The sequence below is a fragment of the Corvus moneduloides genome, chromosome 1 (assembly GCF_009650955.1).
Source record: "Corvus moneduloides isolate bCorMon1 chromosome 1, bCorMon1.pri, whole genome shotgun sequence".
Taxonomy (NCBI): Eukaryota; Metazoa; Chordata; class Aves; order Passeriformes; family Corvidae; genus Corvus; species Corvus moneduloides.
Genome location: NC_045476.1, coordinates 21094218 through 21107183, shown reverse-complemented (window position 1 = coordinate 21107183; position 12966 = coordinate 21094218). Strand labels below are relative to the sequence as shown.

Genomic DNA, 12966 nt, shown 5'->3' with positions numbered 1-12966 from the left:
GAATCAGTATTTTTCACCGATTTTCACCTGTAAGAGTCTGAAATAAACCCATTACACTAAATGACCTAATGATGTCTCCTATCCCTAGGTTTCACGAAACAATATAAAAAGCTACCCAAGCAGCATGCTGTGTTCCAAGCTGTCAGGAAAGGGTGACCAACCAAGCCTAACCAAACCTGATCAAACGTATTAAAGGTTTCACTACAGCTCTGGATATTTGGTGGCAGATACTTGGGTAAGAGTGCTAAAAGATCCTATAGAGAGACATATATACCACATCATAAAGTCCAACACAGAAAGGCAGCTCCTCAAGCAGCCATAGGGCTCATAACTTCATACTTCAGTTAAAGCCTGAATGATGGGGGTAAAGAAAAAGCAGAAAAACCCACATACTATTCAACATGGTTTATAACTAGAAACAAAACAGTTTCTTGCCACAGATTGTTCCACATGCCTTGTACATCATGGCGAGAATTCTGAATTTACAATGCAAATATATTTTGTAACTGGGATGCCAGTGAAGAGCTCACCTGCAATACTCAGCAGGCACCATTTTCTAAAAAAGGCATATTTTAAAAATGAATTTAAGTCTTCATACTGAATGTCAGGGAAAACAAGCTAAGAAGAATGGAAAGTAAGAACTGCCAAGGCTAAGTATAAAGAAAGAAAAACAGATGTGTTTCCCCCCAAAATGGACATCACTGAAAGAAGTACTCTATGCCAAAAAGAGCTTGAGAAGTGCTGGAATTTGTCCTGATAACTACTCAAACCTTGATATTTAAATTTAAAAACTGAGTCATCTGTCCTGATTGTATGCCTATGTCATCTTAGTTTAATAATGCCTATTCAGTGCAGCTAATACCTACTGTACTTTCCATCTCGTGACTACAAAGAACAGGGCTATCCATTGTGAAAGAACCATTCCCTGATGCAGGGATCACACACATGTGACACAACAGAAGGTGAAGTTGGAATAAAGTTTATTAATTAAAGCACTTCCATTTAAAAATAAAATTTTGTGTTCTGATATCTACATGTGGAAAATGCATCAGAAGATGTAATGCAAAACCATTTCTACTTTTGTCCCTAAAATACACAGCTGTCTGTAATTCCATACAAAACCGTATTTCCTAGAAACGTAAGACTGTATTGTAAGTTGTTCTATTTTTGTAGGTAAAGTCGCTATATTTTATTAAGGTAGTAATCACAGTTTTGAATGAATTAAGAAGTGATAAGAAACACTGCAAAAGTGCCAGAAAAATAAATCAAAACTGTATAATATTGACTTACCAAGAAATTATTTCTTCACACTCCTTCCCAAAAATAGAACTTTAATGACATCTCAATACTGTCCTCTCTTTCCTATTTAGCAAATTATATTTTCCTCCTCCAGTACCCTACTCCTGTTTTAGTTCAAGCTGCCTACAAAATACTGCACAGTTTCAGCAGGAGAGCACACAGACAAGGGGGCAAACTAGCAATTAGGGCATGAAAAAACAAGCACTGTAAAACAGCTATTGCTAATCAGCATGAGATATGTTTACTCAATTAAATAGATGGAACCTTTATTAAGGCCTTGCATCCCAGGGATGGTGTCTAAAATTAAGAAGAATGGGGGCAAACAAAATGCACATTTGGTGATTTACAACCTTTCTACACTAATTGTGAAGTGACAACGCAGAGCAACATAAAATGAAATAAGCAAATTTAGCAGATGCTTTGCATGCAAGCTTCAGGAAAAAATGATACAATTTTTTTTGCCTACAGTAACATGGATGCATCTCTTGTTCCTCTCTTGGGAGTCTTATTTATTAAAAAAAAGGTAACTGACAGCTCATTCTGCTGCCCAGCTACAGCACTGCTATGGCTGACCAAATAATTCCATGCCAAATATCACTCTGCTAATTACAGGTGTTGATTCTCAATCCTCCTTGCTCCCTGCCAGCAAGCCTACAAGGGGAGGGCAGGCGACTGGTGAGGACTGGCCCCTGCTCACACAAGTGACACTGGGTCACCTGGCAGACATGGGAGTCATGCCGTGGTGCACCCAGCAGCGTGACAGGGGATATGGTGGTGCTTCTATGGGAGGTCAGGGGTGACCTGGAAGGCCAAACTCGCCAAACTTGTGCCTCTCAGGGGTGGGCACTACTAATGGAGGTAACAAAAAAAAAAAAGTGACTCTCACAACACACCTGGCAGCAGGGAAATACTGAAAAGTTTACACGTGGCCTTTCAATGACACACAGGAATGTGCACACTATGATTTTAATGACTTTATACTTTCATTTGCACTTCAGTTTTCAAAAACTAGTCCTTCTAAAACAGTAGTTCACAGATTTCAATGAGGAATGCATGCCAGCTATTTTGAAAAATAGCAATACATTACTATCTGACAATTTAACAAGTTTTTAATAACCCAAGTCAAGACCCTTTTCAAGGGCCCATTTTGTGGTAGGTATCTCAAACATAATGGCAGGCCTTCCTAACAAGCATTAAATGCACCATTTTGCTAGATTTGGCCTGGGTCCATGATGCTCACTGAGGTGCTGAATGCTATCTATTTTCCTAAAATAGATTCAGTTACAGATAAGTTGGGAATTATTGCTGGAACTGTATCTCTTCACAGATTTTACAAAATTAAGCTATTTTGTAAATATAAATAATGCAGCTGTATTTTAAATACCTAAAGGCTTATGCATATTCCAAGCTAGTAAATTATCACAAAGCACTCAATGCACTTGTCAGAATAAAGGAACTTAAAAGCATGCACTTAAGTACAGTAAATAAAGCAAGCATGCACATACAAACATGGACAAAAAACTGTTAAAACTGTCTTCAGAAGAGGGTAGGTTTAATCATTGTCAAAAGCAAATAACTGAAAGAAGAAAAGGAAAAGTCACCTATAATTATTCTGAATACTTTATTAGAGGAAATATTAATTGCCTTCTCTGGTCTTTTTTAAGAGTATAAAGACTTTAAAGCATTTATTTCAACAATAGCATGAATCCATCTCTGAAGTCTGCATCCATGCTTTTGGAAATTCAAATTATTGTCACTTGCTATCACAAAAATCAACTCAATATGCACAAAAGAATTATTAAACACACTATTAAAAAAAATATTTACAAACACCAAGAACACAAAAATGCTCAAAAACCCAAGAGGACACTTCTGAAAATGTATAGTACATTTGAGATCTTCCCCTCCCGTAAGGCAACATTTCTAGCAAGGTATGTTCTTCTTGCTACAACGTAACTGACCACCTGAGTTCTATGTTTCTATAGGAACAAACCAGCAGCCTACTGAAAAATTAGCCACAAAATTAAAATCTTATTTAAATTTAACAGCAGTAGAGAAATATATAAAGCATGTATTTTAGAAGATTATAAAAATGTTTGCTCATATACATCCAATGTAGAAGGTATATCATATTACATCTTTGTTTATTAAGACAGTGGTAAAAACTCACTCTGAAGTGTTTCAAGTTCAGCCTTAGCCAGGGCATCTTCTTTCGCCTTCATTTTTGTTTCTTTATATTCTACATATAATTGTCTGGCATCCTTTAAGAAAATGTTGCAATGGCATTAGCATCCTTATACAAACAAGTAATTGCAATGGCTCTGATTTAAGTTCTCACTTAACCTCACCAAAAAAAAAAATTAAGATGTATTCGTTTCCTGGAGTTACAGCAATTTTCAGTCTAAAATACAGAATTTGTGTAATAAAGGTTCAAATGTCATACCGTTGATATTATAGACTGTGATGCTCATTGACAGCCTGAAAAGCAAAATGTTAGAGAAACCACCTACAGCTTTGCAGAGACCATGTACCACTTTGCTGAAATCAGCAACCTGGAAGTTCAGGAGAGAAAAGTTTTCAATTACTGTAGTGTGTGCAGGGACAAACAAAGGCAATTGCTAGGCAGCAATCACCTTAATGTGAACCCATTAACGTAACACTAACTGTATTTTCCAAAGTGTTCCCCCCTTTTTTTTTAACCAACTTCTACACTGCTATTAAAGTGTTGAAAATAATATAGTTCTTTTTTTTTTTCAAGGATTAGATTTTAATTTGAAGTCTATAAAGCAAATGTACACCTAAAACTAGAAGTCCTGTCACACATATGCCACACCTTTCCAAAATCTGATGAATGAGTAATTACAGATTTCTGTTGAAAGCTTTCCAATACGAACAACCAGACTGCTGAAAGTAAGAACTATGGAGAATTTTCTTACTCTCACCAGTTTAAGAGATTTCTATACTCATTCAAAAACAAGGACTCTATAATAGAAATGCTGAAATAGAGAAACTGTTATTTATCTTTATCAAGCATGCAGAGTGTCTACTGTACTATATAAAAATTAGTTACAGTATTAGATAGACCTAATCTCAGTTCTTTTTACCCAAAAATACTTTTTGGTGTGATTACACTAACAGTTCCACTTTTTACAGATAAAGGTTGATTTAAATTTGAATGTAGAATGTATTGTAAAATGCTAGTAAATATTTTTTATAATTTTAACTATATTTGAACAAAACCTGGTATCATCAACATGAAATAAGACACCTTAAGAAATCTTGAAAAGAAAAATCTGCACTAACAAGTCATTATCACTGCCTCTAATGGTAGAAATCATCCCATTCTTCCTGCAAAGATACAACAGTTGTTCTTCATGTTACACCTGCATCTACCCTTTCAAAGATACTTGAGGGAGGTAGGAAAACACATGACAGGAATTGTGACCAAGCTCTGAGCAGAGCTTTGTAATGGGTTGGAGCCATCTCATAGATACAAGTCACCACACTTGAAGAACAACTCTGACAAAAACCCAAAAAAGATCAGTAAAGTTCTACCTCCTTCCAAAACACCTCTTTTTACTCTCTATTTATGTTTTTTTTTTTACACTGGGTACAGGAAATGGAAAGTTATAATTTTTGCCAGTTTTATGTAGGAAATCTCTGCACACAAAAGTAATTTTAAAGGGTTTACATAACTTTTTGCTTCTGGAACATAACAGAAGAGAGCATCTTACATGCTAACAGCATTAGGATTGGGGAAAAGGGGATTTTTTTAGTAGAGTTGTGGCTAAAAAAAAAGTGTAGTTAGAGGAGGACTAGCATTAACAGCAGATATGTAGGCCTTGAGGAGACATATTTGAATGACAAAATTAGGATTAGCACTGGTTCACTTTTTGGTTTACCTGAAATAAGAATTCCCTACCACACTGGAAACTTTCCTTATACTCTTGAGGTTTGGCCTACTTGCAAAATTAAGAAACAGACACCACCATAAATGCAATAGTACATTTCTGCTGTGAGTTTGAGACATTTGGGTTGTGTGGCATACACAGGACTCAGACTTAGGGATATCCAAAAAACGCTTTTGTTTAAGGCTATGATTCCAAAATGCCTACAATTAACTGGCATTTAAATTTAACCCATTTGACACTGAAAGCCAATATATGATGCTAAATTCTGGTGTAAAATCCATTATTGCTTGTGGGATCTCCAGACAGCAGGCACTAGGGGGTAACTGTCAATCTCTCCAGCACGTCAATCACAGAACAATTGGAAATGTGGCTCAGATGAAAATGAGACACAATAGCTGAACAACAAAGAAAACTAGTCAGAAGCACGTCAATGAAATTTGGTAGTATTGTTGCTTTATAGATATAGAATGGATTATCACTACAAATGGAGTAATATGCAGGTAACAAAAGCAACATCAGTCTTTTATCTTATCAGTAAGATTATTATGGCTAGTACCATAATAACAAAAAAAGGGGAGACTGCACATTTTGAAGCACACACAAATGTATACGTATAAAGAAAAGCAAAGGAAAAAACCAACAAAAAGCTCCATTCAAAATGGATTTTGAAGATTTGAAAATCAAATCCTTCCCACAAAAGCGTAAGAATGGCTCTACAGGTTGTAAAGAAAAATAAAAAGGTATACCTCAGTAAAGACTTAAATCAGAGACACAAATTTTATGGGTATTAGACCTTACAGGTCAAAATGAAAAAACACTGGAAAACCATTTAACATAGGAAGCTCTTTGAAGAAAACTTCTGCCTTAATATAAATAAGCCTCTTTAAATTTATTCTTCATTAGCTTTCAATCAGTCTAAACAGGAGTATCTGTTTTCAAGAATATTCAGTTTTGGTAGTTTAAGTATTTCAAAATAGATTTATGTTCAGATTTTTTACTTTTCCGAAGTGATAAATTTAAGCAGCCATTTTGTCTTAATACAAGTATTTTAGTGCCCTAAAGACACTGACAATACAGATACAGTCTCTTTCAATCTGATGCTCCTTCTCCAAGATTCAGCAGTGATTTTATAGCTCAAAACATCAACATTTTATACTTAATGTACACTTCACCTTCAAGAGATAATAAACATAAGAAAAAGCAATATCTTTGTACGTCTGGGGTGGGAAGATACAGAGAAAAGAGACAAAAATACAAAGTTTGGAATGGTTCTAACTAAAACTCCACCTTACCGAATCAGAAATATTATGTTCTCATTTGCAGGAGTTTAAGACGTTTTCAAAAAGAACATGAGCACAAATACATTATTTCTTCTCACCATCAAAGCAGTATAACATGTAATTAGTTAAGCATAAAGAGGAGGGCTGATATATGCTGGTTTAGTATGCTATAAATTCAAATATATACTTTCCAAAAAGGAACAGAATGAAAGAAGAATGTATTGGAAATGCAAAATTCTGCAATTAGTATTTCTAAATTATATTTAAACAGCCATATATGGGAAGATCCTGTGATTACCCTCATATTTAATCACAAATAAGAATGACGAATACTGAACACTTCTTGAAAATATAGTTTCTTTCTTTATATCAGTATCGTCTCAATAAATCGAGATTGCCAAGACAAAGCTGAGCCTGAGTTATGCAGAAATACAGAAAATCCTGTTACTGAACTTTCAAGGTTTTTTTTCCTTTGTTTGTTTTGGGGTTTGGGATCTTGGTTGGGGTTTTAGGTGGTTTTTTGTCTGTTGCTTTTAAATCAAGAGATACAGCATTTATTCAAACTGTACTAATTCTAGAAGAAAAAACTTCCATTCTGAGTAAGACTCAGTCATTTTGGCTTCTCCTTGACTTTTGGGGATGGTGACGAGGCTGTGTTGGTTTGTTTGCTTTGTGGTTTTGGGGTTTTCATTGTTTGGGTATTTTCCCCTTCAGTAAGTATTAAATCCTCCGGGCTTTCTGGTCTACCTCAAAAAAAAAGGAGATTAGGAGAAAGAAAGCAAACGACTTGAAACAACTTGTTGTATGAGAATCTTCCTTTCAGATTTTGTGATAGAAACAGCTTCACATTTTAGTTCTTTGGGCACAGGACTGGTACAAACAAGATTCACAGTTAACTGAAAACTTTCTCAAAGGCATACTTAAAATCAGTAAATTTAAATAATTTTCTTTGGACTAATTTTTATTACATCAAAAAATAAATACTTGTATGGAGCTATTGAACCAATTTTTTATCTTTTTGAGCACAGTATTATTATATATAATTTATATTAAAAAGAGAGAAAAAAAGAGTTAAATTAAATTTACTCCACCAACCAACCTTCAATTTGCAATTTCTATGCAATAAAAATTCCAGCCATTACACCACAGCAAAAATACTCTTTGGATGTGTTTCTGACCTAGTGATATCAATATATTATAGTAAGAAATAATGTTTAAAAAGAGCTGAACATTATGATTTATACTTCTCTTTGGCATTTTTACCTCATTGCCTGAAGGCAATCTAGTAAATAAATAGGAATTACATTACTTCCTCCTTTATAATCAGAAAATCATGCTTTGCCTGTAGAATAATCCCAGGTGTGGGAAGGTTCTTCAGCTGTGTACAGCCTGTGGGCAGTTGTGGTGTGGTTCCCAAGCCTCCTTGCACCATGTGACCAGCAGCTGGCTGTGCCATTGCAGTCTCTGCTGGGAATTCCATGTGCCCAGTGGTGAGACAAAGGCAGCCAGAAGGGGAAACAGAGGTCAGTGCTGCAAGGCCTCTCTGGGACCTATTTCACACCCCGTACCACAGCAGACCAGTAGCATTAGTTGAGAGCCAGTATTGCCTCGTACAAACAAGCTACTCGCACTTGTGTGGTAGGACATGTAGACTTACAGGAAGTGATAGAAAGAAACTGCCACAGCACAGCAGGCAATTAGAAGCAAATTTCTTTACTGTCTTACATTTACTTAAAACTTTTAGTATTTTTTCAGCACATTTTTCCTTCAGAGCCTGTTAGACACAAGTTATTTTTGCTCACTTGCATACACTCAGAGTACTTGTTTTACCATCCGCTCTCCTCTGACCTGCTTCTAAGCTTCTAATTGACCTCAGGGTCAAGAGCTTCATCCTTACTTTGGTTCTCCCAACAGCTGCGAAATAGCAAGAAACAGAGCAAATGGGCAATCACTCGTGCCACACATCCTACAATTGCTTGCTCCCCACAAATTATACCAACATTGGTGCTGTACAGTAAATTGGAACATGTCAAAACCCTGTAAAGCTGAGAAATACAGAGATATTTAACCTTACTGACATGAATAAATCCCTTTAAAAAAAAAATCTTTTTTAAGGCATATGTGATTAAATGCAATCAATTTTGTTTTAATCTCACACAATTTTATATAAAGTCACATGTGAAGACAGAAACAACTCACAAATACATTCGCTGACCTAATCAAATCTTGCTTAGAAGCTAACTTGCCAAAGGAGATGCCCTGCTGGCAAAGCCTCTTGAGTTTAATGACACACTGCCAATCCGTTTAAGGCCAAAGCTGAACCATCTCTAAACAGGTGTTGAATTGTGATCATGGATTAAAAGAAAACCTGAGGAAAAACTGCCAAGAAATTAAACACCTCTGGGTCACTAGTTTGAATCTATTCCAGACTACTAAATCAGCTACAGTAATTACCATCTGGTAGTCTACATAAAAATAAATTACTGGCTTTTTTGTTTTAATTCACTTTGTGCTGCACAAAGGTCTTTACAAACACAAGTTTCAATTGTAATTGAAAGCTTTGTTGGTAATCTCACTAAGTTACACCCAGCGCAACTACGTATTGAGCTCGAACTGCCTTCTCATTACTGGTGAGCCACCAGTCTCCCAACAGCTCACGGCGAGGGTGTGTGCACTACACCTACAAGACTACAGATACAAGAAGGAAACTTTATTTTATTAACAAGAAACCATTTCTGTCCAAAACAAACAGAACTGCTTTCTGCTCTACTACCCTCAGGACAACAGCAGGCTCATAATTCAGTCAGTGTAAAAATAAAGACATTCACTGCTAAACTTCACCACATCAGTGTGGAGGGAAAGTTGACAGGACCACTAAGAAACACACCTATCTTCTGTTTTCTGAAGGAAGTATTTTGCAAAGAATAATTAAAACCATTTTTTTAAAAGACCACTTTTCTTAAGTTATATGTCCGGACATCAAAAAAACCCAACAACCCTCTAGTCAGCTGGTTTTGGAATAAACTGCAATTTACTTATGGCAGTTCTCCCACAAAACATAAGTACACTTAACACAACTGTCTGTTCTGTACTGAATTTACAGTTTGAACTGAAATTCTTGCACACTACACATAGTTAGTTTATTTCATTCTAAGAAGAAATTTCAGATCTAATAATTTGGATTTTAATTTTAATTGAGTTTTCGGGGGTTCTTTTTCTCCCCCCCCCCCTTTTTTTAATATGTTGCCTTTTTCCAGGTCATTCTCATGAAAGCATTAACTAAAATGATCTTAGAAACACTTTTCATTCTTTTTCTATTTTTTTCTTAGCCTACATTACAAGAATTAAACTTGGTAATAGCCAATGTAATTTACACTCCACTTAACATTTCTTTCACAGCACTGATATTTGATTTATGATACACATTTTATGTATTTTTCTCCCTTTGCTTCTTCAAACAAACTTAAAAATGCTGTTTTCACCCCTAAATTTAACTAAACTCAATGTGTGGATATAAAAACGTATGTAGTTTCTCTCAAAATACAACTGTAAACAGTTTAAAAAACCTGCTCATTTTCTTAGTTTCTCTCATCCTCCTCTCACACATTTTTCTTCCAGTTTCTTGACATAAAATGCAGGCTACAATAAAATGGCATAGGCCATCACAAGGGCATGCAAACAAAGCATTTTTCTTCAGTGAAGGCCCACCTTAATTATTTTAAGTGCCTCCTTCTGAAATCTGACATTTTGAAGGAGGAAGGGAAGTAGGAGAAAGACACTCAATTGGATAAATGAGAGCCAGGCATGAGCAGAAGCTCAGCAACCTGAATCCTCAGACACAGCTGTTGCAAGTAGAATACTCACACTAACTAACAGGGATAGAGATGGATGCTAGTTAAAAAGAACTCAGTACAAGAATGGATAAGAAGTTTCATTTGTAGCTGTTGTTTTGCTGTTATGTTTGATATGTTTTGGGGCTTTTTAATGAAGTCTCCTCTGAGGAAGAACTTGCATCTGTTGCAGGCGGGTGCTTCTGTTTCATTAGTTTGAGGAAACAGTTCAGCTGTTCTACTGGCAGGGCTTTGAAAAACTCAATGGCAGAGCAACATTCAGTTAAAAGTATTGCTAACTCTTCCCCTTTCCTGTCCCAAACACTGTTCATTTAAATAAGGATGCATTTTTAGAAGTTCATCTACAATTGGATAAGTTGCAGCTGAATGACAGATTTTGAAAACAATTTGTTGGCTCTTAAATGACTGGAGAAATCATTTAGATTAAAACAATAAACAGCTAAAATCTGTAGCATGCATCCTGATGTTAACTACTTGCAATACCACAAGTAACACCACTCAGTATCTGTAGGATCCTTTTTCTTATGCCTTAGTGATTTTACTTATATTAAAAGCTTTAAGTACCCTGAAGTCTTAAGCCCATGTATTACTGAAGAGAAAAGCACTTAGATTTAAAACAGGATCTCTGTACCAGGGTATAATCTGTATTACAAGTACAGATAACTTTTTGCTCTGTGTTGTTCATTAAGGCAGATCTTGCCAAAGTGTTAAATATACATCAAAATCAAAAAGAGCCCAGAGGTCTCTCTGTCCAAGTAGCTACAACATACCAGGTATCTTCTCAACTGTCATTTCAGAACACAGCTCCAACATGAGGTCACTGCTGCTCTTATGCTCTTCAGAAGAGGTGATACTTCTTTAAGTATTGTTAACTAATAAATAATAATAAGCTACAATAATTTATTTTAGTTGCCTGGAATCCTGAATAGTTTTAACATTGAAGATTATTTATGCTTTATTGCATTTTAACTCACATAACTAGCGGGTCGTGTCAAACAACAACAAAACAAACCCTGCAGTTAAGCAGTAGTGTCATTTACATATGGGCCAATTTACTCTAGAAACCCTATCTCTTTCCTTCCTCTTTGCTTCAAAGCTTTCCTGCTCTGAATTCCTCTACAACATGCTTCCCCTGCCACCAAAGCCCTGCTTGATGGTCTCCAGTTCTCCAGGAGTTACTGGACAGCTTTTTTTCCAGTACTATTAACTTAAAGGAATAGGAATCCAAACCAGGGCTAAGTTCTACAGAGCACGAAACATCACTTTTGTTGTACGTTTTTTCTGCCAATTCTGACGGGCATAGGAGCTGCTTTTTGAACAGCAAACCTGAAACCTGTTATACTGACATAACACTACCTTAATATCATAAAAATTGTAAGAAGCCCATAAGAAGTTCTAATTTTAAATTATTCAGTAATCTTACTATATTGTGTGATTTTTTAAATTTTACACTTAAAGCAAAAAGGAAAGTACTATTATTAAGAATAAAGTTTCAAAAATGCAGCAACAGAGTTTGCTGACCTTAATTATTTTCTGTCTAAAGCTTAATTTGGACACAGCAGTTGATTAATCACAATCAACTTGCTTTACAAATTTGCAAAAAGAAAGGTTTTTTTAATAAAACAGCCCCAAAGTTCTGATGAAATTTTTAAAAGAGAAAGAGATATTAACTTTTGCATCTGTTTATAGGAAAAGTTAAAGGCTATAAAAATGGATGCTGAAAAACAAGACATTATTGCATTTATAACTTTTACAAGGGTTTTGCTAAGAGAGTAGGAATTATAACTATAGTTTTCTTCTAGCCTGAACACAGGCAAAACCCAAACATTGATGCCATTTTTACTACTTATACTTTAAAATTAATGCTCAATATTTCCGTAAACCAAAGTAAAATTCATTTTCCATTCCCTGATCCTTATTACCAGTGACAAAGGTATTAAAAACAATACAGTGTGTTCAAGAAAAATGAAAAGAAAGAGCAGGTGATATCAAAAAAATTCTGGAACTGATCTGACAATACTTCCATTGGTTGAATACCAACTAAATTTTTACAGTTTATAGTATTAGATTAAAATGTAACTATGAGCAAGTCTGCCACATTGATGTGGCATTGATTTATAAACTACAACCATACCTTCGTTATTTTACCGTAGCAATTTCAGGTATCAATCAAATTAATCATTAGCCAGTGAATTAAAGAAAGAAACTCCATCATAAAAGGTAATTTCACTGTTACCCCAAATTTAAATGGCATATTAAAATTTGCTATGGAAGTTCAGGATTTGCTGATTTGAGACCAAAGTACTTTTGTTAACGTCACTTAGAAAACATTGCTAGTCCTAATCACATGAATATATATCATCCCCCTCCCATCATTTATTCTTGTAGTTTTGCCTAACAGAAACTGCTTCCCTAGCACAATAAGATTAATATGCACTTAAAATACATTCATATTTCCATGAACTTATCATATCAAATTTGCTTCCGAAGAGTAATTTTTATTTATATATATATATACATGCTATGTGTTTGAGCCAAAAAATTAATTAAGAACAAGTGCTACACATCTGATTATGCATAATAACACCATCAAGAAAAATTAAGTAACACATTTTAACATCACTA

General features: G+C 35.2%; 1 protein-coding gene across 1 annotated transcript in view; it reads right to left on the bottom strand.

Moving 5' to 3' along the window:
• The window catches only part of DNAJC1 (DnaJ heat shock protein family (Hsp40) member C1), a 108952-nt gene that overhangs the window by 49184 nt on the left and 46802 nt on the right, over nt 1-12966 (bottom strand). Inside the window, exon 7 of the mRNA XM_032101513.1 lies at nt 3470-3560. Coding sequence (XP_031957404.1) covers nt 3470-3560 — 91 coding nt within the window. The remainder of the gene's footprint in view (nt 1-3469; nt 3561-12966) is intronic.